This window comes from Balaenoptera physalus, assembly GCF_965194825.1.
Source record: "Balaenoptera physalus genome assembly, chromosome: 1".
Taxonomy (NCBI): Eukaryota; Metazoa; Chordata; class Mammalia; order Artiodactyla; family Balaenopteridae; genus Balaenoptera; species Balaenoptera physalus.
In genome coordinates this window covers 2,139,505-2,164,011 of record NC_138882.1, presented here as the reverse complement: position 1 = coordinate 2,164,011, position 24,507 = coordinate 2,139,505, and the positions used below count along the sequence as shown (strand labels likewise).

Below are 24,507 nucleotides of genomic sequence, written 5' to 3'. Positions count from 1 at the left end.
TTTGTTCTAGCTCCGAAGTTCCTTCAACAAAGCCTTCAGCATAAAGAAGGGGCCCAAGTCCGCTTCCTCCTACTCTGACATCGAGGAGATCGCCACGCCCGACTCCTCGGCCCCCTCGTCCCCCAAACTGCAGCACCAGGCTACGGAGACTGCCTCGCCCTCCATCAAGTCCTCCGCCTCGTCCTCCGCGGGCACCGACGCCCCCGAGTGAGTGCCCCCCACTGCAGCCCCCTCCCCGGGCAGTGGGACCGGTTACCGCCACCCACGGGCTCAGCATCTAACGCCCGCCGCTCCCTGCCTCCTTCCAGGGGCCCCGCTCCCCCGGCCCCCCACGCCCGCCTGTTCCAGGGCAGCGAGGAGGAGGAGCCGGAGAAGAAGGAGGTGTCCGAGCTGCGCTCCGAGCTGTGGGAGAAGGAGATGAAGCTCACGGACATCCGCCTGGAAGCCCTCAACTCGGCCCACCAGCTGGACCAGCTGCGGGAGACCATGCACAACATGCAGGTCAGTCCCGGGCGGGGCCGCGGGGCCGCGGGGCGGGGCTGCAGGGAGGGGGCGGGGCGGGGCCGCGGGACCTGGCGGCCGAGGCTCCAGACCCCCGTGTTCTTGCCGCAGTTGGAGGTGGACCTGCTGAAAGCTGAGAACGACCGGCTGAAGGTGGCCCCGGGGCCCTCGGCGAGCTCCGCTCCAGGGCAGGCCCCGGGATCTTCGGCTCTGCCTTCCCCTCGCCGCTCCCTGGGCCTGGCGCTCACCCGTCCCTTCAGCCCGAGCCTCGCAGATACAGGTACCTGTTGGGGAGAAGGCCCTGGGCGGGTGGAGAGAAGGAAAGGGTTCGCCCCCGCTCTCTCTGGTGTGGCTTCCTTGGGTCAGGGGCGTACCAGTGCTGCCGCCAAGCCGATGCTGGTGTCCTGAGACACCGAGGGTTGTTGTGGTCCTAAGACCTTAATCACCGTTCAGGCTTGGTCTCCAGGTTCAATTTTGGGTTAGATAAAAACGTATTTGGAAAGGCTAGTGGCAGTAACATGTAGGAAAGCCTGTGGATGCCGCCAAACCAACAGTCCTCTTTCTCACTTCCAGACCTGTCTCCCATGGATGGTATCAGCACCTCTGGTCCAAAGGAGGAAGTGACTCTTCGGGTGGTGGTGAGGATGCCCCCACAGCACATCATCAAAGGGGTAAGGAACTTCGGGGGGTGGGGGGTGACACTGTCATTTCTACCCAAGGAAGTCTGGGCTCTAAGGACCCCCGAACCCACAGTACTCAGCTCCCAAGGCCTTTTACGTTCTCCCCTTCTTGGAGCCGTCTGCCCTGGGCTCACGTGCGTCTACCTTGGCCTCACAGGACTTGAAGCAGCAGGAGTTCTTCCTGGGGTGCAGCAAGGTCAGCGGGAAAGTTGACTGGAAGCTGCTGGATGACGCTGTTTTCCAGGTGTTCAAGGTAAGGGATGCGAGAACTCAGAGGGTCTGCTGGGCCTCTGGCGGCACTGGGGTCTGGGGGCCTCTGAGGTTTTGTGCAGGAGTGCTCAGTGGGACAGACATTGCTCCTCCCCTTCGCCATCGACTTCTGTGCCCTGTAGCACTACCTTCCTCGTGGCCTTCATGTCTGTGTGTGTGTCCTGCTCCATCATCTCCTTTCTCTCCCTCCTGTCCCGTCAGGACTACATTTCTAAGATGGACCCAGCCTCGACGCTGGGACTAAGCACCGAGTCCATCCACGGCTACAGCGTCAGCCACGTGAAACGGCTGCTGGATGCGGAGCCCCCGGAGCTGCCCCCCTGCCGCCGAGGGGTCAACAACATAGCAGTCTCCCTCAAAGGTCAGTCCCCGCTTCTGGATGTGGGGCTGAGGAATGGGGCGGTGGAGACCGTCGGGTGGTCCGTCACACGTTCCTTGAGCAAGAACTGGTTGAGGGGCTATAGGGTGAAGGTCACCGTGAGACGCAAGATGAACGAGCCCGGTCCCGACCTGTCCCAGGGATGTTGTCGTTTGCAGGACATTTCTGCCCGGCCTGGGCTTCCCCTCTGCCCACCCCCGTAGCGCACGGCCTGTCCCACGTTTCCAGAGCCAGGCCTGGGGGTTCCCGCGGGGTCCCTGGGTGAGGAAGGCGAGCCTCAGGGCCCGCCGCCCAGGCTCACGCCGTCGGGGGCTGGGGTCCAGGTCTCAAGGAGAAGTGTGTGGACAGCCTGGTGTTTGAGACGCTCATCCCCAAGCCCATGATGCAGCACTACATTGGCCTCCTGCTCAAGCACCGGCGCCTTGTCCTCTCCGGCCCCAGTGGCACTGGCAAGACCTACCTGACCAACCGCCTGGCCGAGTACCTGGTAGAGCGCTCCGGCCGCGAGGCCACCGAGGGCATCGTCAGCACCTTCAACATGCACCAGCAGTCTTGCAAGGTGGCCGCCACCCCGCCTGCCCCGTCCTCCCTCCCCTTCCTCGCCTCCGCCTTGACCTCCCTGCGCCTCGGCGACCCCCTTTCCCATCTCAGCCCTGCTCCAGTCTCCTGCCTCCCCGGGCCTCCGGGAGCTGCCACCCCAGCAGGGACCGCGGTCCGTGCTCTGTCCCCTCATGTCCCAGTGGCCCTCTGCCCACCTCGTCAGTCCCCCCCCTTCTCTTTCATTTCCTTTCTCCCCAGGATTTGTCTCTGACTGTGGGCTTCCTTCAGGGAAGCACTCAGAACTGTCACTACTGTGCTGTCCCCTGCCAGGTCCTGCTGCCTCCCGAGTTCCCCCCGACGCTGTGCCGTGGCTTCAAACCTTGGCCCCCACCTCTGCCCCACGGGGAGGCGCGTCCATTAGGAGTGGTTCCTGGTGTAAATCCATTGAAGAAAAGCGTGTGTTCCCCAACCCTGTGGGCTCTAGGGGCCACTGCTTCAGAAGGTTGCTTTGAGCCTTTGGGCCACTCCTGATCGGTCTGGGGTGGTGTCTTCCGTAGTTCCATGTCCAAGCGCGTCAAACAGGAACCAAGGCCCCAGGGGATCCAGAGGCAGCTCAGCTTCTCTGAAACCCTTCTCTTCGAGGCTTATGCAGGGGCTCACTGCTACCGAGTGTTGACCCACTGCCTTTTTTCATTTCAGGATCTGCAGCTGTATCTCTCCAACCTGGCTAACCAGATAGACCGGGAAACAGGAATTGGGGATGTCCCCCTGGTGATCCTACTGGATGACCTGAGTGAAGCAGGCTCCATCAGCGAGCTGGTCAATGGGGCCTTGACCTGCAAGTATCACAAATGGTAAGGACCGGCTTCATCACAGTGGGCAGGAGAGCCCGGTCCAGCCCAAGCTGTGAGCTTCCCATGGGTGTCGGGGGAGGGTACATGGCAGAAAGCAAGTGTTCAGACACGTCTAAGCAAATCTTTTCTCTCTCTTCCCACAGTCCCTATATTATAGGCACCACTAATCAGCCGGTGAAAATGACACCCAATCACGGCTTGCATCTGAGCTTCAGGTAAGGACTGTGGCCCTGGATGAGCCTTCCAACCCTACCCGAGTCTGTAAACCAGTTCAATCCAGGATGTGGCAAGAGGCGTAGCAGAAGGAGAGAGAAGTAGCGGAGCTCTGTGGGCTGGGGAGAGGGCAGGTGTGTGTGCTGTGTCAGTGCAGGGGGAGGCGGACCCCTGAGACAGGAGAGGACTGTAAAACTGAGAGATGCGGCTTCGTGGCTGAGGTTCAGGTTCTGTGCCCGCACGCCCCTTGTCCAGGCCAGTGAGGTCAGATGGTTACCTGAGGGGGGTCACCGATCTGAGGGTCAGCTCTGCCGCGGCCCTGAGTTCAGTGGACCCCACGGGCATTAGTGGGAGGAAGGGGGGGATGGGCCCGCGGGGGATGAGCCGGACACGCCCCCGCGCACTCCGCCCCACCCTTCGCATCCCTGGCCGCAGGATGCTGACCTTCTCCAACAACGTGGAGCCCGCCAACGGCTTCCTGGTTCGCTACCTGAGGAGGAAGCTGGTGGAGTCGGACTGCGACGTCAACGCCAACAGGGAGGAGGTGCTGCGGGTGCTGGACTGGGTGCCCAAGCTGTGGTACCACCTGCACACCTTCCTGGAGAAGCACAGCACCTCGGACTTCCTCATTGGTACGGCCCGCCCTGCCATGGCCTCCTGCGCCGCACCTGGGGGCCGGGGTCGGGGGCACTCCCCTGCCTTCTCGTGTCTTCAGCACATAGAGTCACCGACCCTGTGCCTGAGTCACTGTGCCAACGCCCCCGGCACAGTCCGCACCCTGAGTCAGCCATCAGAGAGCTGACCCCTCGCCCTCATTTCCCCACGATTACTGGGAAGAAGGGGGGAAGGGATTTCCCCTCGCTCCCCCACCTCCCGTCCACCCAGGGAGGCATCGTTCACGGGGCTACAGCCAGGCTCTCAGCTCTCGCCCGTCCTGATCTCAGTCTCAGTTTAGCCCAGCCCTGCGCTTCTTTCAACCCTGTGGTTATGAGACCCTCTGCCTGGTGTTAAGGAGTCAAGGGGGCAGATGACCAGGGAGAGCAAGGTTCTCGGCCGTCTTCACGGCCCTGTCCTCTTCCCAGGCCCCTGCTTCTTTCTGTCCTGCCCCATTGGCATTGAGGACTTCCGGACCTGGTTCATTGACCTATGGAACAACTCCATCATTCCCTACCTGCAGGAAGGGGCCAAGGACGGCATCAAGGTGAGCCCGCCCTCGACTCCGCTCAGCCCAGACGCCAGGCTGGCCCACCTCACAGAGCGGAAACAGGGTTAGACACGGGGCCACGGAGATCTTTAGGGTCTCCTCCTGACAGGTCGGGTGAGGCACTGGACAGACCACGCTTCTTTCCTGCCTTCGGCCAGCGTTCAGCAAATCGCTAAATGACCACTGACCCTGGGGCCGTGTGTCCAGCCCTAGGCCTTCTGGCTCTGCTCTTGGGATCAGGGCAGAGAGAGAAATAATTGAGCAAAGAATTAAGTAAAACCCTATTACAGCCTTAGCTCATTACTAACTACTAATAAAAATGTTACTCTGGCCAAGTTGCTTAAACTGTTTAATATCCTCATGTGTAAAAAAGGAGGTGGTATAAATTCTGTTCTGCCTAAATCACTGGCAGTGTTGCGAAGGCAAATGAAGTACGTGAAAACACTTGTAAAACTAAAAGTTAGAATAAGAACTTGGTGTGAGAGGAAAATGTCATTGTTTTTAAAACCTCCTTAGTTTTCTCACGTGTTAATTAGGGCATGATCCAATGACCTGTGATGCGGTGACTAGACCCTACTGGTCATGTATTATCCATAGAAGTAATGTGTCACTGTGATAGACACTGCCTGATGATATGGTAGATTTCTAGAGGTGCAGTGTATCATTATTTCATTTAATTTGCACTATTATTAATAGTTTTCCAACTTACATCATTTTTTTAAAAGCTCTTTTGTGTTTTTTTTTAAGTTAATTAATTAATTTTTGGCTGAGTTGGGTCTTTGTTGCTGCACGTGGGCTTTCTCTAGTTGCAGTGAGCGGGGGCTACTCTTCGTTGCGGTGCACGGGCTTCTCATTGCGGTGGCTTCTCTTGTTGCGGAGCACGGGCTCTAGGCGCGCGGGCTTCAGTAGTTGTGGCTCGCGGGCTCTAGAGCACAGGCTCAGTAGTTGTGGCTCACGGGCTTAGTTGCTCCGCAGCATGTGGGATCTTCCCGGACCAGGGCTTGAACCCGTGTTCCCTGCATTGGCAGGCGGATTCTTAACCACTGCGCCACCAGGGAAGTCCCGTGACTTACATCATTTTTACACAGATAATATCTCATTTCAACAAAGTTGAAATTTCTTTCAAAAGGTATTACTAAACTGAAAGAATTTACTTGGAAAATAAAATCGTAGGGTCGTAAGATTTGTCCGTGTTAAGTTTTAATGCAGTCTGCCAAATTATCCTCCAAAATGGTTTCTACCAATTTATGCCAACTTATTTTACTTCCCTTGTTGGGGAACTCAAAGGAAATCCCACAGGGATCAGAGCCTCAAGCTTTACGTTTGAGGAAGTACACACGCCATCAGGAGACTCCACCAAACAAGCCTCTCATCTGCGGGTTCCTCGCCCAGTGATCACATTTCTCCTTCTCTCCAGGTTCACGGGCAGAAAGCCGCCTGGGAGGACCCCGTGGAGTGGGTCCGGGACACTCTTCCCTGGCCGTCAGCCCAACAAGACCAGTCAAAGCTGTACCACCTGCCCCCACCCACCGTGGGCCCTCACAGCGTTGCTTCGCCCCCTGAGGACAGGACGGTCAAGGACAGCACCCCCGGCTCCCTGGAGTCCGACCCGCTGGTGAGTAGAGGCTGCTCTAAGGCAAAAGTCGGAGTGTCACAGAGCTGAACCCTCGTCCACGGCCCGCTGGGGCCCGGAGGCCGGGACAAGCATGAGGCCAGTGGGTGGGAAACTCTGGCCATCAGAACCCTGGGCTAAGCTATGCAGTGCCACCCGCCAGCAAGGTGTGTGTCCTCTAGCAACGACCCGGGTCCGGGCAGAGCCCGGGTGGGAACGGCGGTCAGAGCAGGAGAGCAGTGGGACCCACGCGTGCTTGTCCCGCCCCCGCTGCTGGTCCCTGGTGTCGTCCTGGGGGCTGCCGCGGTCCAGGGACTTCAGGAGCCTGTAGAAAGTAAGCGGAGACAAGTGACAAACCAGGGGAAATACCTGCCGTGCTCGGAACCAAGAGAGGACTGACACCCAGAACACGTGACCCTTCCCCCCAAAACTGCCACGCAGAACAACAATGGGCAAAGGAGGCAAGGGGCAGGCGTTGACTGGAGGAAATGCAAAGGGCCAATAAAGGGACTTACCTGGTGGCGCAGTGGTTAAGAATCCACCTGCCAATGCAGGGGACACAGGTTCGAGCCCTGGTCCGGGAAGATCCCACGTGCAGCGGAGCAACTAAGCCCGTGCGCCACAACTACTGAGCCTGCGCTCTAGAGCCCGCGAGCCACAACTACTGAGCCTGTGTGCCACAGCTACTGAAGCCTGCATGCCTAGAGCCTGTGCTCCGCAACAAGAGAAGCCACGACAATGAGAAGCCCGCGCACTGCAACGAAGAGTAGCCCCCGCTCGCCGCAACTAGAGAAAGCCCGCGCGCAGCAACGAAGACCCAACGAAGCCAAAAATAAATAAATAAGTAAATAAATAAATAGATTAATTAATTTAAAAAGTACTATTAAAAAAAAGGGCCAATAAAAACAGAAAAAGACCCTTTCCCTCCCTAATCACTGAGGAGACGTGTATTACAAGGAGATAACTGTTTCACGTTTGCAGAATCGTGTGTGTGGGGAAGCTTGGACCTTCGTTCTGCTGGTGGGGCATTTGTCAGTCACTGTTTTGGAGGATGATTTGGCAGATGGTCTGAAAAACTTAACGTGCACAAACTCCAGGACCTTGCAATTTTACCTTTTCGAGTAGGAGATTCCTCTACTTTAGTCCTAAGACATTTTATTTAAATTTTGACCTTGTAGAAAACAGGTGTCCTCTGTGTCAAAAGGCTTTTAAATCGGGAGGGTGCGAATATCATGGAAACAGAGGCTGGAAGGCAGAGCCATAGAGAGGCAACGAGGCTTCCTTAGCTGAACGGAGAGTCAGAGTCGTGAAGTGTTGAGGGAGACTGAGGAAGAAGGGCGGGAGGTGGGACTTCCCCGGCGGTCCAGTGGTTAAGACTCCACGCTTTCAATGCAAGGGGTGCGGGTTCGATCCCTGGTCGGGGAACTAAGATCCCACGTGCCGCGCGGCGCAGCTCAGCCCCTGCTGAAGCGATGCGGTGGGAGCTAGGGAGAAGCAGGTCCTAAGGGCACTGGGTGCAGCCGCTGGGCCGTGGTCTGTTGCAAGGAGAGCTGTTAGACGGTCTTTGGGCCCTTCCCACCCCCTCCTGGGACTGGTCGGATCTGCGGGAGCGCCGGCACCTTGCGGGGCGGAGGTGGCTCTGCCCTCTGGCCTTCCCCGCACGTCACGGCCAGAGCAGCACCCTACCTGCCCGGCACTCCCGAGGGCTGGTCCCTGCATTCGAGCTTACACACAGGGTGGAAGCAGTCATCTTGGCCTCTTCCTGAAACAGCCGCAAACTCTCTGGGCTCTCAGCCCCTTGCAGACCCAGGACCAGACCCACAGTCTGATTTTCTGTTTCCCAAAGTCCCAACTCTCCATAACTGTCTCTCCGCCCCTCTTTAGATGGCCATGCTGCTGAAACTTCAGGAGGCTGCCAATTACATCGAGTCTCCAGACCGAGAAAGCATCCTGGACCCCAACCTCCAGGCCACGCTCTGAGGGCCCGGCGGCCAGTCACAGGACAGCAGGACGCGGACACTGCGGCGGGCGGCCTCCTCCTCCCCGCTTCCTCCTGGGCGCTGGCTCTCTGGCCACGAGGACAGGAGGGGGGAGGTGGAAGGAGGGGGCGGCTTCCTGGTGCTGCACCTTCAAGAACTCCCGCTGGGACTGGTGGGTGGACCTGTGTCCCCAGGTACATTTCCTGGCCTCCTCTTGTGACTTTGGGGAAAAGATGATCCTGGGTCTTTTTCCTTGATTTCTTGTCTCAATTACAAACTCCTGAGCTTGCTGGGGAGGGGTTCAGAAGACATCAAACAAGCCTGCAGTAGTTCGTAACTGATGCTCACAGACAACTCAGAGACACGGCCCCGTGGGGGAATCTGCCAGGGGAGGCGGCGGCTCCCCAGACCTTCCCGCGGACCCTGCCCAGTTCCGTCGCCACTGCCAACAGCTCTCCTCGCACCCCGAGATTTGGCTGCAGCCCAGAAAAAGAAGCATGTGATTTAAAAACGTTTAAATCAATCTGTAAAGGGTTTAAAAAAAAAAAAAAAGAAAAGCTGAAGCTGGAGGGAGGAAATCCATTTGCCTGGGCAGAGAGCATGCCGGCCGCCCTGCCCTCTGGACCACATGGGGGCACCGACGAGACGGCTGTGATCTGAGAAGTTGCCAGACCCCAGAGGTGCCACCACAGCCTTCGGAGAAGCACCGCCGGCTCCGTCTCAGCCTCTAATTTAACACGCATGAGTCAATAAACCCTACTTTTTTTACTTTTTATTTTTGTTTTTTGTTTTGTTTCCATTTCCCCCTCCCATTTGCCTATTTATTCTCCTTCTCTTTTTTTGGTTTCTTTTTTTCCATTTCCTCCCACGTCCACGAGATGCTCACGTTGCTTTTCCAAGTCGCTCTTTGGAGAGCCCGATGCCACCTGATTGGCACCAGCTAGACACCTGCCATGCCACTGTGTCTGCCACCGTTGGGGCTCACATGGGACATGAAACATTGGCTCAGCAGTGGGACAAGAGGGACCTCGAGGTCCCTTTTGAGAAAACACACGCTCTGCCTGGAGCCCGGCGGCCAGCCTCTGGAGGAGAGCGCATCGCCTCACCCTGATACAAGATCTAATCTGAGCTTCCCCGTGGACTGGGGGAAAACCGGAAACTGGAAATCTCTCTGTCCTGTGGCCTGTGGAGCCCCTCGCTGCACTATTCTGATGGCGACCGCTTTGCCCAACTGAATCCAAAACCCCCAGCCGGCCTTTACTGTTGGTTTAGAACAAGTGACTAGTCCCTTAGGAGTGGACATCCATGTGAGATGCTCCCAATCAGAATATAAGGAGTTTGATTTGGTGGCAGAGATCTGCCTTCCGAAGGGATCCACTTTTTGCAGAAGTTGCCCTGAAGTTTCAGCAGTCCTAATTCCTTCATTGGACAAGCACTTATAGGGCACTTACCGTGTACAAGTCACTAGGTTAAAAAAAAAAAAAAGACGTGGGCCCTTACGTTCACAGTCTAGTAGGACATGTTAACTTCCATTAAATGCACACATCTCCTTGTTTTCTGGACCTTCAGGATCACCTGAGAAATGGAGCCAAAACCCCAGGAGCCAGCCAGCGAGAAGCCCGTGACTAGGTGTCCGGCGCGCTGGGTTGCCTGGTGAGGCTGCGGTTTTGGGCTCTGCAGACCAGGGATGTGTGATGAGCCTGGGCCCAAATGTTTGCTCTTCAGATCCCCAAGTAGCACAAGACCTTATCAGAACCTACAGGCACACTAATCACTAACCAGGATCGCTCTGTCCCGCCAAACCAAGGAGTAGCTGCATCTGGATCTTCATATCAGAAGACTTTCATTTAGGTCCAAAAGGTGGTCCAGATTGCTCCCTCCAAAAGCTTCTGCATTCACCCGGTGGCTCCCGTGGGTGACGGGTTCGTCTCTGCTGGAGACGACGTCTGCTGATGCTGCTAGAGCCGTGGAGACCCCCAACTCAGCCGGAAAATATGCAATTCTGAGCGGGAAGAGGCTGTCTGTTCAAGGATGGTGCTGACATCACTGCCTTAAGGTCTCTGCCGTGCAGAAGGAGGAGGCCCCAGAGGTGGGCGTTCTAGCTTGGAAGGACGGGGAACACCCGAGCGGGCCTTCTCTGGGCTCTGGCCTCTCATGGCCCCTCCCCGGCTGCAGTCCCGTGGCCGGGCTTAGGCTCCCAGCGCCGTCTCCACCCAGGGGCTGAGCCTTTCTCTCTGTTCTCGGTGCTGCCCAGCCAGTGCCTTCGGTCATGGGTATTAACTGGCTACTTGAGAAAAAGGAAAGGGGTGACCCTCTTCCTCCATTCCAACTGCCTCAGACCCCCAAAGCGATTCCTGCGTCCCTGGTCACCGTGGATACCACCGCGAAGTTTACGTAGATCCTCAACAGGCTGGCTCTGGAGGCCTCGGGTTCCGGCGTTTCATCTCCGTTCCTGGATCCACCGCTCTGCTCTCGGCTGACTGCTGCGTTTAGCCCGGGTCTCCAGCCGCTTGCCTCCAGAAAGTGGGATCCCATCTGGCGAAGTGGCACCGCCCCTCCGCTTTCCCTCTGGAGCCTGGGCCCCTGTTTCCACTTGTCCACCTGGGCCCCTGGCTGTGAGCGTTGGCCATCCCCCAGGAATCACGGTGACATGGCGACTGGGGCAGGCCGAGCCTCCTCACGGTGCTAGGACCCTCGGGGCGCTCATCCAGAGTCCTCTGAAGCTGAAACCCGAGCCCCACTGCCTCCACCCTGGAATGAGTGCCAAGTGCAGATCCACAGCATTCTCTCCCACCTACACCCCTGCTTCTTGGTCGAGACCACTGGGATCCCTCAAAAAAGAAAAGCTGGGTCCCAGGGCTAAACTCTCTCAACGCCCAGCACCTTGAGAAGAATCCGGCCTCTCCAGGACTGGAGTGTGTGCCCTCCCCCCACCTCCAGCCCCCAACTCCTTTCCTCACCAAAGCCGGCGAGCAGACCACGTGGTTCAATGCCCAACCCCGCTTCAGGGCAGAGGTGCGGCCGCGGCCCCTCGTTCCTGGATGAAGGAGACCAACGCATTTTGTCCAGTGTATTTGTCCTCAGCCCCTGCCTAGGCACGAAAAATAAAGTACTAGGTAATGGAGGCCAGCAGAGGACCCGATGTCTGTGTGTGTCTCTCTCACAAGAGCAGTTGACGTCTGCCACTCCCTATCTTCTGAGCTTCATCGAGTATTTTTTAAAACCTCTGCTTTGAGGCAGCTCTGCGGTGCTTATCTCTGTGTGTGCGTGAGTGCATCCCAGCGTCTGTGTCACGTGGTCGAAGCCTCGGGAAGCTGCAGGGAAGTAGGGTTTCCTGAGGTCCTGGGGAGCCCCCATTGCAGAGTCCTTAGTGGTTGACATGCTAAGCTTTGGTCACATGCTAAGCTTTGGTTCTGAATTACCAACCTTCTCACTCATCTACCCATACTCCTTAAGAACCTAAGACAAAATAGTGATTTTTAAAAAAAATTTTATTTCTTGCTTTCTGGTTTTCCTGGTTCGGGCCTAATCTCACCATTTCTTCACTCCTAGCTCCCTGAGACAAGACTCCCAGTCTTCAGAGGGGCACTCTTCAGGCTCTGAGGTCACTTTATTTCCTGTACTTGTCCAAGAGGAGGAAGAAAGCAGTGGTGACCTGCTCCTTCTCACCAGCACCTCACACACACCAACCCTGCACAGAGGTGAAAGTTGCCTGCACGAGTGGGGCTTGGCCCTGTAAGCTGGGATCAGGGCAAGCCTCCATGCTGCTTTAGGGACCCTTTATTGCAAGGCGTTTGGGAGAGGAAGTTGCGCTTGTGCTAATCACACATTGAACGGGGCATTCTTTCTAGGGCTAAAGTCATCTGGGTCACCAAATGTAACTTCTCATACTTTTTTCCCTTTCCTTAATCCTGGGCCTTAGCTAAGCTGAAGCTAGTAAGTATAGACTCTATAAGCAAACCCCCTCAACTGATGGGGAGAAATGTGCTCTTCCAGAGGGTTCACTAGTGGAACCCCAGTACTCTCTTATGATGACTGATATCTACTAGTGAGTTCTGGTCTGTGGCCCCCACCAAAGAGGCCGTAAGAAAATGGTCTTAGGGACACTGTGTTCCCAGAAGGCCAAAGCCTGAGGATAACGCCCTTTACAGTTGAATCCGTTTTATATATTCAGGAGCCCTCAGTCAACCTGATCAGGGATACAGGGGGCCACCACCTTGGCTTGCCCACTGCTGAAGGTCCATGTGTGCGTGTCAGCTCAGCCCAGCCTGGAGCAAGTGCTCCAGCCGCAGACCCTGCGAGAGACGGTACAGTCTGAACGTGAGGACACCAAGAGAAATTTGGAAGCTGCAGAAATACCAACACAGTGGAAAATTAAGCCTGGATCCTCCCAGTTTGGTGTTTTGGTTCTTTCTTAGTGGTTATGCCACGGAGACTCTTCTGTGACAGGCATGGTCATGGAAGTAAGTGAACACTTGGTCCCTTGATTCATCTCTCTTTTTTTTGTTTTCTTTTTGGCTGTGCCCCTCGGCTTGCAGGATCTTACTTCCCCGACCAGGGATTGAACCCAGGCCACAGCAGTGAAAGTGCCGAATCCTAACCACTGGACCGCCAGGGAATTCCCACCTCTTTCATTTTTTTTGCCTCCTCTAAACTATTTATTCTGATTTCTCGACAAGTGAGTTAATTGGATAGGACCCCCGTGACAGACATTGCATACTCGAATTCATAGCTTTCTGCCAAAACAACATATTGTGTGCTGCTATATTTTCTGCATCGGAACTGGGAGCTGACGCCCACCTCTTTCGTTTCTTAATATGTTCTTACATATGTTTCCAGACCAGCAGTGCTGGCAGCCTCTGAGGACTTGTTAGACATGAAGTTCTCAGACCCCAGCCCGGACCTGTTGAATCAGAAACTGGGGAGAAGGCCCAGCGATTCGTGTTTTAACGAACCTCTTGGTAATTCTGCTGCACACTACGGTTTGCAGCTCACTGTGTTAGGGAAAGCCAAGGATCAGAGTCCCCACACTGGGGCTTTAGGACCAAAAATAAGGTCCTAGGTTATAATTCAGACTTTAACATTAGTTTCAGAGTGTTCTCATGCTTCCTCATGATTCTGTTTTTCCTTTCATTTAACAGAAAGGACGCGTATGTGTGCCTTTGGGCAGAAGTTAGGGGGGAATGCTTGCATCTCCTAGTCAAACACAACCTTCAGAGAAAAATGTCATGGCTCTGAGATTCTTAAGGGGCTTCCCAGGGGGACGCAGTGGGAGAGCTCTTCCAGGTAGCTCTTCTGCTGGGTGACGTGTCTACTCACCTTTTTTCTGGTGATATAATAGGATGAGAACGGTTTAAACATGTGACTTGAATTTCCATGAAGACTTGTTCTCTTAGCAGCATCCCTCGCCCTTGCCCCAGTTCTAAAGGGCATCACCAGGTCTGAGAACCTGCCAGAACCTCCTGCCCCCCCCCACACACACACCCACCCCGGCCCTGCTCAGTCCGCAGGAGAAAGGTTCAGGCAGTGGAGCACCAAGGCGTCGGGGTCATCCATCCTTTCCCCGCACCAGGACACACGACTGCTCATGGCGATAGAATAAAAAAAAATTTTTTTTTTAATCTGAAAGGAGCTTCATATCTTTCCAAACTCACAGACCCCCGCTGGTGGGGCCGTGTGGTAGATGAGGTGCGTACAACTGGTTTTGTTTCAAGTTTGTCCATTTTCCTCACGAGAGCACTTGTGGGTGGAGGACGGAGAACCATCCGGCACTGGGCCTCCCGAGCTCGGGGACCAAGCAGCCGGAGGAGGACGAGAAGGCGAGTGAAGCGCTGCACTGAAGTCACCCCGGATCCTTCGTCCAGCCCCTGCGGGGTCTCCCCGCATCCAGGCCATGTCTTGTGTCTCCAGACAGAAGATGTGGATGGGAAGGCAGGGGTTCCCATCCCAGCCCCATCCCAGCCCGTCTCTGGGCCACTGCTGTGCGAGGACCTCCCACTTGCTGTTTTTGGTTTTTTGGGTTTTTTTTTTTAACAGAACAATCTTTTTCTCAAATGAATTCCAGCCCCTGCTGGGTTCCTTTCCTTGTCCCTAACGCACCCGTCCCGTTTTAGGCAGCGCTGTTTGTGTGATGGAATCTTGTTTCTCAAACGCATGGCGATCCTCAGGTGGAAGGTGGGCAGGAATCTTTGCAACACTTTTTTTTTTTTAATTTATTGTGCACAAACCCCCAAACCAGGATATGTGTGTGTGTCTGTGTGTTTATGGTTTTTATCACTGGCCCTCCCTCTTTCAACCTACCCCCCTTTATATCTGACGTAGAGAAAGTGAGCCGTTGTACATAGTTGCGGTAACAATCATAAAGAGAGCTGGGCCGTGCCCTCGGTGATTCATCTTAAATAACAAAGTGGTTGAAAGTTAAATCCATGCTGGGGCCGCAGAAGAGGCCTTCCTCCATCACTGCCAGAGGCCCCTCACCTGGGCCCTCTGTCCATCAGGCATGTCTCCTCCCACCAAGAGTCACCTGTTTGATGCCATTTGCATTTCAATAAAGTTATCTTCTGTGTTGTCCTATAGCTCTCTCCAGCTCCCTCTGTCTGATTTCCGTCTCCATTTATCTCCTGGCACGTGCCTTGATCGGAAAGGTCATTTGCCGAACCCAGAGGTAAGAGCCACCCGCCTGGATATCTGATCCTCAGCCCTAAGCAGGACCCTCTTGGCCCCTTTGGTTGAGGGTGGGGTGGGGTCCTGCTTGCAGACTGGACGCAGCCTCCTTCAGCAGAACTCGAAACGTCCAGCCCAGACCTCGGGGCTCTTTGAATCCTTCATCCACTGCCTCGATGTTTGAAAACATACCACCCTCTGGACTTGCCTAAGTTTTCTTCTTGGGGTAAAAGTGACTAAACCTCTGAGAAAAGAAGCTGTTCTAATAGAGTTCTGCTTCTCCTGGCCACTGAAAGAAGGAAAATAGGAAGTCCTACTCTGCCCTACTGTGGAACTGTGGCGTCCAAAAGGGCATCTTTCCCCTACGAAATTGTGGTGACACAAGCCACCTCTGCCCTCTAGTAGGAGGTGGCAAGTGGGTTTAGAGCTCTCCTCAAAATAAATAATCGAGGAATCATTCTTTCGGAAGAATACTCAGGCGAGGTGACTTAATTCCTGTTACCAGCTTAGCCTCTGAAGTCTTAGAACTGGGCTAGGAATTGCTAACTGGTTTCCGTTGCCACTTGGGAAGGAGTCGTGGTTCCTAGAAACGTTTTCAAGGCAGTTAACCTGAACAGCTTACTAAGAAATGCCTGTTCCCATTTGCTCTGACCCTGGCACTCCAACGACAGCCCCATCCCTGTGCCGCCGCGTGCTTGCCCCTGCCCTGCACTGCTAACCCCTCTCAACAGTCCTCTCCGCTTGCTCCAGGCTTTAGGAGTGTCTCTGCACCTTGAGCCATGTCCCCGAGCAGCCCAGGATGGCCATCTTAACTACTTATCCCCCCACCCTGTAAGGTCCAGCCATAATTTCCCTGGAAAAAAACTTTATACTTTCTCAGCTAGTAGGACTTATTCTCAATGGGACTTGTAAGCACTTACTCTGGACGGGATTCCCTTTCCCACGCTGCTCTCTCCTGGCCAGCCACGGTCCAACCATGAGGTTGGGTTCATCCACCTGAAAAACCAATGGACTCCCCACTGCCCAGTCCCCGCAGATTCCTTCCCCCGACCTTTGGATTCCTGAGGCTAAGAGATGAAAACTCTCACTTGTTTCGGGGCAAAAGCGGTTGGTTTGAAAGAGGAGCTAATTCCGACCCTCTCCTTAAAGCCTCGTCCACCCATCCCCATCCCACCCTCTCCTGACTTGGTATCTTACGCGTGAAGGACCCGTGCATGTGGAGTCACAGGTCACCAGCTGCGCTCCCGGCGAGGCTGCCCAGCCCCCGTTAAGCCGCAGGAGAAACCCCACCTCCTGGCCGCCCGGCCAGGTTCCTGCGGAGACGGTGCAGTTCTCGTCCCCGAGGCAGGTGGCGCTGTCTCCGGAGGTTCGGGCCGCGGCCCCGCCCACGCGCGCTTGCCCGGCCAGTGCGCAGGCACGGCCTCGCGGATTGGCGCGCGCAGGAGCCGTCCGGCGGCGGCGGGTTGGGCCGCGGGTCTGGCGTGCGGCGCGGAGCAAGATGGCGGCGGCGGCGGCAGCTGGTGCGGCTTCTGGGCTGCCGGGGCCGGTGGCCCAGGGGCTGAAGGAGGCGTTGGTGGACACGCTCACCGGGATCCTGTCCCCGGTGCAGGAGGTGCGGGCGGCCGCCGAGGAGCAGATTAAGGTGCTGGAGGTGACGGAGGGTGAGTGAGGCGGACCGTCGCGAGGGCGGCGGGTCTGGGCCGCGCTGACTACTGGCCACGCTTCGGCCGGAGGCTGGGCCCGGGGAGGTCGTGGGCCGAGGAGGCCTGGGGCCGCTGGGGCCCGGCCGGGCGGAGCGCGGGGCCGGGGGCGCCGGGCCGGGGCGCGGGGCCGGAGTGGGGGCGGGGGGCGGGGGCGCGTTCTCCGCCGGACGGCGGGTCTGGGCGCGGCTGTCAGCTGGGGGCCTGGCGGGGCCTCCGCACGTTTCCCCGGGAATCAATCACGCCTGTGCGGCCGCCTCCGCTCCCCGCCGCGTCCCCGCCGGTTTTCGGAGCGGCCGGCACTGTTCGGAGGAGCCGATCGTCCTTTGTCTTTGTGTCTTTGTCCCCCTCCTCCTATTGGAAGCTTGAAAGTGATGGAGGAGAAAACAAGCCGTTGGCTTGAGGTTGTCCTCCAGTTCCTGCCGAGCGGGCCTTTCTCCAGGCCCGGGGCAGCCACGCTCCGAAGAGCATTAGATCCTGAAACAGGAGGAGGGAAATCCGCTCGGGGTTTATGTCAGGAATACGGCTGGCCTGTCGGGGCTTCGCTGGCAGAACTCCAAACCTGCGGACTCCTCCAGCTCAGCAGGACGGTCTCACCACCTCTCAGAGTGTCCGTAGGAGTTGGCCCGCCTATGGACTGAGGGTTTTTATTGAAAAGAACTTAAGACAAAGCTCACTTAAATTTAATTTTATATTCTCCCGCAGCATGAGAGAGCTCTTGAAGAACTAAATTATCTCTATTGGAAATACGTTGAGATTTGGGATCTAGCACGTTAAGGACCATTTTGAAGGCCCAGTTGTAATTGTCATTGTCTTGTGAAATGTCAGATCCTCTAAGAGGAGCCGTGCACAGATTGACCTGTAGGAGTTATTACAGCCTACTAGGTGAAATTCCTGTATTCACGCTAACGTCTCTGCCTCCCTGGCGTGTGAAGGAGAAAGGGTGGCAGAGCAAAGGAACCTCATCACATTCAAGTTGCTACTTGAATAAAGTTGAAGGTCCGGTACCCTTCCCTGAGTGACACCCAGGGTTCCCGGTGCCCCAGGCATAGGTCTGGTGCTTTCCTACAGAAGGTGAACCTTCGCTCGTGTTTGAACTGTCCAGCAGCAGCTCCGATTGGGCTCTGATCCCTTCGACTCTAGCCAACACCATGGTCTCATCTAGGCAAAATCAGTTACCATCTTCTTGAGATCTTCTTGAAGTTCTACTCTCTTACTTCATCTTTTTGGGTCTCAAAATAAGAAATTAAACAGAGGTGCAGAATTTTGCATTTGATCTAGGCCACTGATAGGAATAGATTCTCTCTCTCCCTCTCACACAGACACCGACACACACCCCACACACACACCCCATAACTTACCGGGAACCTGCTACCAGTGTGCTGCGAGCCGTGGAGAGGCTTTGACACAGCAGCCTGCTGTCGGTGACCCAGTAGGAAGGCATGTGACTCACAGGGTTGGGATGTGATGTGCAGGGTTGAATCAAGTCTGTGGAGTTCAATGTGGTACTTTGGACCCTTTGGGGGCTGTTTGTGTTTTTAAATAGTCTAATTTCTTTCGTTTATTGAAAAACTATAGAAATCCACCCTTTCGGTAACCTCTCTTTGAGATGGCGGATGGTGACCCGTTCCTCAGATGCAGCACCTTGCTTCTCTCCTTTCCCCTTCTTGTGGCCTTTAACAAGTTGTTTTTTGCCATGGGGTCCAGAGTACCTCCTGTCTTCTCTTCAGTCTGAATGTCACACATTTCCTTTGCGCGGCCAGTTTCTTTTCCTTTAATGAAAGCAGAGCATGTGCCTTCCCAGCCCGGCTTTAGCCAGCAGTCTGGCCTGAGGAAGCGCGCAGGGCATTGCTCCCACTGTTAGAACAACACCCTGCAGGCCTAGGCGAGCAGCCGTTCTCGCGAGTGAGTGAATCTTTTCCACTCCTTTGGAGTTGCTTCATATTTTAGTTTTATCCTAGTAGAAGAAACCTTGCTTTCTGGTCCTGGGAAACACACTTCCTTAAAACTTGGAGTTGATGGGGAATCTGGGAGTTGGTGTCTATTATTATGTGTGTTCTTTCAATCCTTTTTTGGTTCCAAGAGGCCCAGGATTGGATGACAACCAGACCTGGTTGTTTCTAGTCCCTCTGTCCCCTCAAATAACCACACTGTCTTTATGAGCCTTATTATTGCCTCACGTGGGAGACTGGTCCCAACTGATCCTTAAGATTAACCCATCTATTCCCTTTGACAAAGGGAACAATTTCTAATTTAATTTGGGGGGAAAGACACAGGTCAGCTGTCAACTCTCTGTTAAGTGGACAGATAAGAGAGGTTGCCATGCTCTGACCAGATTCTGGAGTAGAGGAGATTTTAAGAAGCAGTTATCTTAGAAAATTGAGGTGCTGGAGCCCAAAGTACATCCAGGTCATTCAGTCTGCCCGCTGGTCTTTTCCGGGAAATAACTTGCCTATTATCAGTTACCATGTTTTCCAGAATGGGAACCTGTCCTCTTAAGCCAAGAAAGGGTATGCATGTCAGAGATCCACCTGACTCGTATAGTGGGCTAATTTTGAAAGGATGAAGATAGGCTATGCCCACCAGCCTGGTGTCCTGGGATGGTTTTCTCAAGTCCCTGTGCTTGCTGTTTTCCCTAGTCACTTGGAATCTGGGGAAACCCAGCAAACCCTTCTGACTAGTGAAAGCCTATTTAACAGGGCTAAGTGGCAGAGGAGATGGTGCCACTAGCCACCTTCTTCAGACAGCACTCACATCCTGAACTGAGAAACTTATTACTTGAAAGTTGGAGGTTCCTCTGCTATACAGTATTCCAACAGATGATTGGTACCCTTTTGTTTCCTTAGGAAGACTGAGATTTTGAGTTTTATCAACAGGGTTTGTAGGAATTTAGTTCTACCTCAGTAAAGTAAGAATTAGTCTTTTTGATCTGTTAGAGCATTCTTCTAATTCCATTTTATTTACTAGGTGGGATCATATCAAGCATCTTATAAACACAGTAATTAAAGAGAAGGAAAGTTTGTGAACTGCCAAAGGTCTCTTACGTCAAAGTCTAATGTTCTCTACTCAGCTTTATGAGCTCTTTTTTGTGTGACTTATTACAAGATCGTGACTTTTGACAATGTCAGCTCTCTTTTTTTGGTGTATTTATGCTTGACTTTTTTTATATCTTAGAACGAAGTTATTTCCTTTTTTTTCTTCCCTGTGTACTGTCCTCTGAGAGCATCACCTGAGTGGTGGGATGTGTTGCTTCCATTCTGAAGCTTTAATTCTCCAGGCCAGCCAGTGTAGCAGAGACTTTCTCATATGACTAGATTTAGACCCTAGGTCATTTTCTTCTTTTAGTTATTTCTTTTGTCTGTTAGAAATGAAGACATTTGGCCTTGACTTAGTCTTTTCTGTCTTGCTCCCAGCAGATTGTCACAGAAGATACATTTTTTCTTTCCTCCCACCACCATTATATTGAGCTGGGGAGGGGGGATTATCCCTCCCTCGCTTTTCCTGACATCCGACGCTGCCGAGATATCTGTGTTGATTCCCCATCTTAGGTGCCTAGAGAGATGATCCTGCTGGTGGAAGTTTGCTTTCTGGTTCTCATGGGCGCTTTTCTGGCTCTCTTCCAGTGTAGCGTAAGCACTGTCACCTGCGAAGGGAGCCCTCCAGGATCCAGACGCACTCCTGGGCGTGTGGCGGGCACTGAGCCGAGCGGAAGGCGGCCACGCTCGGAAAAAGGCCAGTGGTGCAGTTTTCTTTTTCCTTTCAGCTGTGGTTTTGTGAAAAACCCTGTGAGAAAGGGGGACTTCTCCAGAGCTCTCCTCAGAACTCCCTCCTTCCCAGACAGTCCCTGTCCCCAGTTCTTCCTAGTAGGAGCCTTCCTGACTGTCCAAGCCTCACGTCCCCAGTCGACCCTTAAGACCAGGAGCATGTATTTCTCAGCTTATCCTTTCTCCTCCATGCTCTCCTTTGGATCTTCCCTTCTCAGCCAAGTTAGAGAAGGATCGTGCTTTTGCCAAGTGGGGTGAAATGAGAGAAGGAGGAGCGAGGAAAACCAGAGAGGGCGGCAGAGACTAAAAGGTCAGAGAATGATTAAGGAGAGAGAGCAGAAGATTCCTTAGGAAGTCAGAGGCTACCATTTTGGGTTGGATTAAAGGTTAATCCAGAACCACTTAGAGTCAGGGTACAAACCCAGGTTAACCGAACAGGTCTGTCCTTATTCACCTTGGGAAAGGGAACTAGAGAAATTAAATTTCTTAACGAAAATGGCTTTAGAAAGCTAACTTCATACAGCCCACTTGAGAATGTCCCCCTTTGGCCTAACTTCATAGATTGAATCTTAGTTTAATCTAGAATTGGTCCTTTTCAAGCAAGACAGAATAAAACAGCTCTGTCTGTCTGTGTCTCTTGTATTTTCCCTGCCTTAATCATCCCAAAGTAAGTTATTCAGCTGTTCTAATGCTTTCTAAAGAAATTATGTTAATTTCAGAAAAACTGGAAATCCCCCAACACACACTAAAATTTTTCTTTATGGGTATACTTAGTTATAGTTCATCAAAAAATATTGTATGATCTCTGTTAAGTGAATATCTGTAAATAAGATTCTCCTGCTTCACAGAAGTCATCAGTGGATAAGGCAGTGGTGTTGATCAGAGTTAAAGTCAGTCAGAGAACTTGAGGGTTTTTTCTGGCTTTTCATCCTGTGAGTTTTATAGAGCACAGAGTTCATCACCCGCACACCACCACTGTCACATCTTGTCAGTGATGCTTCATAGAGCTTTTAAGTAAGGTAAAATTAAACTAACTAAAAATGAAATTAAGTTTTATGATATGAAACTCTTTTATGGCGACTGATATCCTGTATTTCTAATGGGTATATGGTCTAGACAGACTAAACTAGGTCAAATAAAATAATAATTGATATTTTCCCTCTTATAGCTCCCGGTAACCTAATGCACATGAGATCTTTGTCTTTGAATTTGGGGGGTTTCCAAACCAGAGTTAATCATGTCACTGTTTTTTGAAACTCTGGGAGCCTGTAGGGAAGAAAATCTATTCTGTTTATCCATTCTGTTTTAAAAATTTGTCTTTAGATGATACTCTTTGAAGATTTTCTTTCCCATTAAAGCTTTTGAACAGAGAATCCTGTTTTTCGAACTTTCAAGCTTCTACTTTCCTACGTGGAGGAAATCAACTTCCAGAGAAAATCCATTCTGTAGTGCTTGTTGTGGGTATGAATCCCCTGGCGGACTTAGGTTTCTGGACTCCCACATGGATCTTAATCTGATGGTCTTTCACTCTCACCATCTTTTACAATCTCAGTGATGTGTGAAGCACGGTGATTGGTGGAAATTGGAGTGTGATCTTTGATAGGTTCCTAGACAAGATGAATTTAAAGATTATGTTAGAATGAAGAGCTCCCAGTTATTGTGATCGTCACCAGAGTACGACCACCTCCTGGCACTCAGATGGAAAACATGTATTCACACTAAGCTTTTCTTTAAAAAGAGTGAACTTGAAGTTCTCAGGTTGATGAGAAAGGACCCCTGTGTAGAGTTTGCCTGGTCTTCCTGCTGTAATGACTCTTCTGATCGGTGGGAGTGTGGACTGATGGAGAAGGCCTGCTTCCTTCTCCCTTCTGTGAGCCTCGGCGTGAACCCGACAGCAGTATCTGTGCTTATTGGGAGGAAATTATTCAGATTGGTTTAAGCTTTATAGTCTCCACTCATGTTTCAAACCCTCCTCAAAAAAGTCCTATTTTATACCTCAGTATCTTTTTCACACCTTATGATTAAAGATTTTGTTTATCTTGATCTCATTACTTTGTCCCTGTAGTGATGATCCAGAAATTGTACTCTTGGCAGGAACATTAAAAATGCGTATCAGAGTGGTCCATGCAAAAATTATTGAAACAGTGCTGTAAAAGAAAGTACTGCGTGGCCTAGGTAATTTGTGACTATGTTTATAGTCATTCTGCAGGGCCTCATATAGGCTCACCAGAATTGGTTGACAGTATCCAGGGCGCTAAGCCTGGGTAGACGGTGACATTCTTAGCAGACTTAGGGCCATAAAGTTAGCATCCGTTGTCACACCAAGTATCTGAAGTCAGAGGAAGTCTGGGAGCCTTACAGAGCATTCCAAGTGCTCTTTCTCTCTCTCTTTTTTTTTTTTTTAGCCACGACATGCTGGGATCTTAGTTCCCTGACCAGGGATCGAACCCATGCCCCCTGCAGTGGAAGCTCGGAGTCTTAACCACTGGACCGCCAGGGAAGCCCCCACACATGCATTTTAGAGTGCTTTTTTCCATTAAACTTGAACACTGGTTGGTATCCAGGAGGTCTTCCTAAATTATGTCTGACTCATCTGTGTTTTAGTCCATTTGGAAAGTTGATTCCCATATCTTTGAGTTGTAGGCACCTACTGTTTATTCTGTTAAAAATGGGTTTTTTAGACTTACCAGAGGCTGAAGTAGCCAGATTAACCCTAAGAATTAGAATGGATTTCAGTATCTTTAGAGGTAATTCTGCAGGTGTGAAGTGTTTGCTTGTGATTTAATCGCTTAATAAATGCTTTAGAAAGAATGTGGCGGCTTTTTCAGTGGTCTTGCGAAAATTCTCCTTTCCTGAGTGAAATGATAGGTGCCATAAGGTTGTATCAGTAACTGAAGCTTAAAATAAGGGTGTAATAAGAAAGAGTTAAGAATCTAAGAATTCAGTAAGGTAGCATAAATTAAAAATACAAAAAATTAAAATATAAAAAACAGTAGCCTTCATATACACAAACAGTAAAAGGTTAGAGAATATAATGGTGTTTTTTTAAAAACCCTTTACAATAGCAACAGAAAGATTAAATACTTAGGAATAAAATTAACAGGAAACGTGCAAAAACGTATTAGGGGAAACTTTTTAAACATGCCTGAAAGCCTTCAAAGCAGACATGAAATGGAAAGGTGTGTGCTGTCCTTGGATAGGGCAGCTCAGCATTCTAGATGAGTGAGAAAGGTTGATTCTGAAGTTTATAGAAAAATAAGCTTGGGAGAAGTAGCTCCAAAAACACCAAAAAAGGAAAACTGTGAGGAGAGACTAGTTCTACCAGACATTAAAACATTATGTAAAGCCTCTATAATTAAAATAAGCAGTGTGGCACTGGCACACAAATAGGCAAATAGAACTGTGGAATAAAATAGAAAGTCCAGAAGTAGACACGAGTAACTATGGAAATGTAGTATTGATAAAGGTGGCATCTCAAATCATTGGGGTAAAGATGGACCTTTTAATAAAGGTGCTGGGACAATTGGGTAGCCATTTGGAATTAGATCAGTATCTCACACCATACAAAAAATTAGCTTCAAATGATTAGGAATCTAAATATTTAAAACATGAAACCATAAAAGTTTTAGAAGAAAATATGGGTGAATTTTTCTTTATCCTTGGCATAAAGAAAGGCTTTCTAACTATGACTCAAAATCCGGAGGCAGTAAAAGATTGGTCTAAATTTGACTACATTAAAATTTTAATTTTCATGACAAAAAACACCATATAGGGCTTCTCTGGTGGCTCAGTGGTTAAGAATCTGCCTGCCAGTGCAGGGGACACGGGTTCAATCCCTGGTCCGGGAAGATCCCACATGCCACGGAGCAACTAAGCCCGTGCGCCACAACTACTGAGCCTGCGTTTTAGAGCCCGCGAGCCACAACTACTGAAGCCCGTGTGCCTAGAGCCCGTGCTCTGCAACAAGAGACGCCACCGCAATGAGAAGCCCGCGCACTGCAACGAAGAGTAGCCCCTGCTCGCCACAACCAGAGAAAAACCTGCACGCAGCAACGGAGACCCAATGCAGCCTAAAATAAAATAAAATAAAAATAAATTAAAAAAAAAACCATATAAAAAGTCAGTACCAACAAAACAAAATTATACCT

General features: G+C 52.2%; 2 protein-coding genes across 13 annotated transcripts in view; both read left to right on the top strand.

Annotated features, from left to right (window-relative positions):
• The window catches only part of NAV1 (neuron navigator 1), a 215,089-nt gene extending 200,284 nt beyond the window's left edge, over positions 1-14,805 (top strand). For all 8 annotated transcript variants that reach the window (XM_082462991.1, XM_082462992.1, XM_082462989.1 and 5 more), the window contains 13 exons: positions 11-207; positions 309-501; positions 613-781; positions 1,075-1,172; positions 1,339-1,434; positions 1,653-1,812; positions 2,154-2,389; positions 3,070-3,224; positions 3,368-3,439; positions 3,873-4,069; positions 4,520-4,638; positions 6,059-6,256; positions 8,138-14,805. In XM_082462991.1, coding sequence (XP_082319117.1) covers positions 11-207; positions 309-501; positions 613-781; positions 1,075-1,172; positions 1,339-1,434; positions 1,653-1,812; positions 2,154-2,389; positions 3,070-3,224; positions 3,368-3,439; positions 3,873-4,069; positions 4,520-4,638; positions 6,059-6,256; positions 8,138-8,233 — 1,986 coding nt within the window. In that variant the 3' untranslated portion in view covers positions 8,234-14,805. The remainder of the gene's footprint in view (positions 1-10; positions 208-308; positions 502-612; positions 782-1,074; positions 1,173-1,338; positions 1,435-1,652; positions 1,813-2,153; positions 2,390-3,069; positions 3,225-3,367; positions 3,440-3,872; positions 4,070-4,519; positions 4,639-6,058; positions 6,257-8,137) is intronic.
• Positions 14,806-16,328: 1,523 nt separating this feature from the next.
• Positions 16,329-24,507, top strand: part of IPO9 (importin 9) — a 46,941-nt gene continuing 38,762 nt past the window's right edge. For 2 of the 5 annotated variants that reach the window (XM_082463067.1, XM_082463066.1), the window contains exon 1: positions 20,223-20,327. Coding sequence is in view for 3 of the 5 variants with exons in the window: in XM_082463068.1 (XP_082319194.1) it covers positions 16,394-16,537; positions 20,219-20,327 (253 nt within the window). In the remaining 2 variants the exon portion in view is untranslated. Of the gene's footprint in view, positions 16,557-20,218; positions 20,328-24,507 lie in introns of those variants that run through there. The other 3 variants (XM_082463068.1, XM_082463065.1, XM_082463064.1) reach the window with 3 other exon arrangements.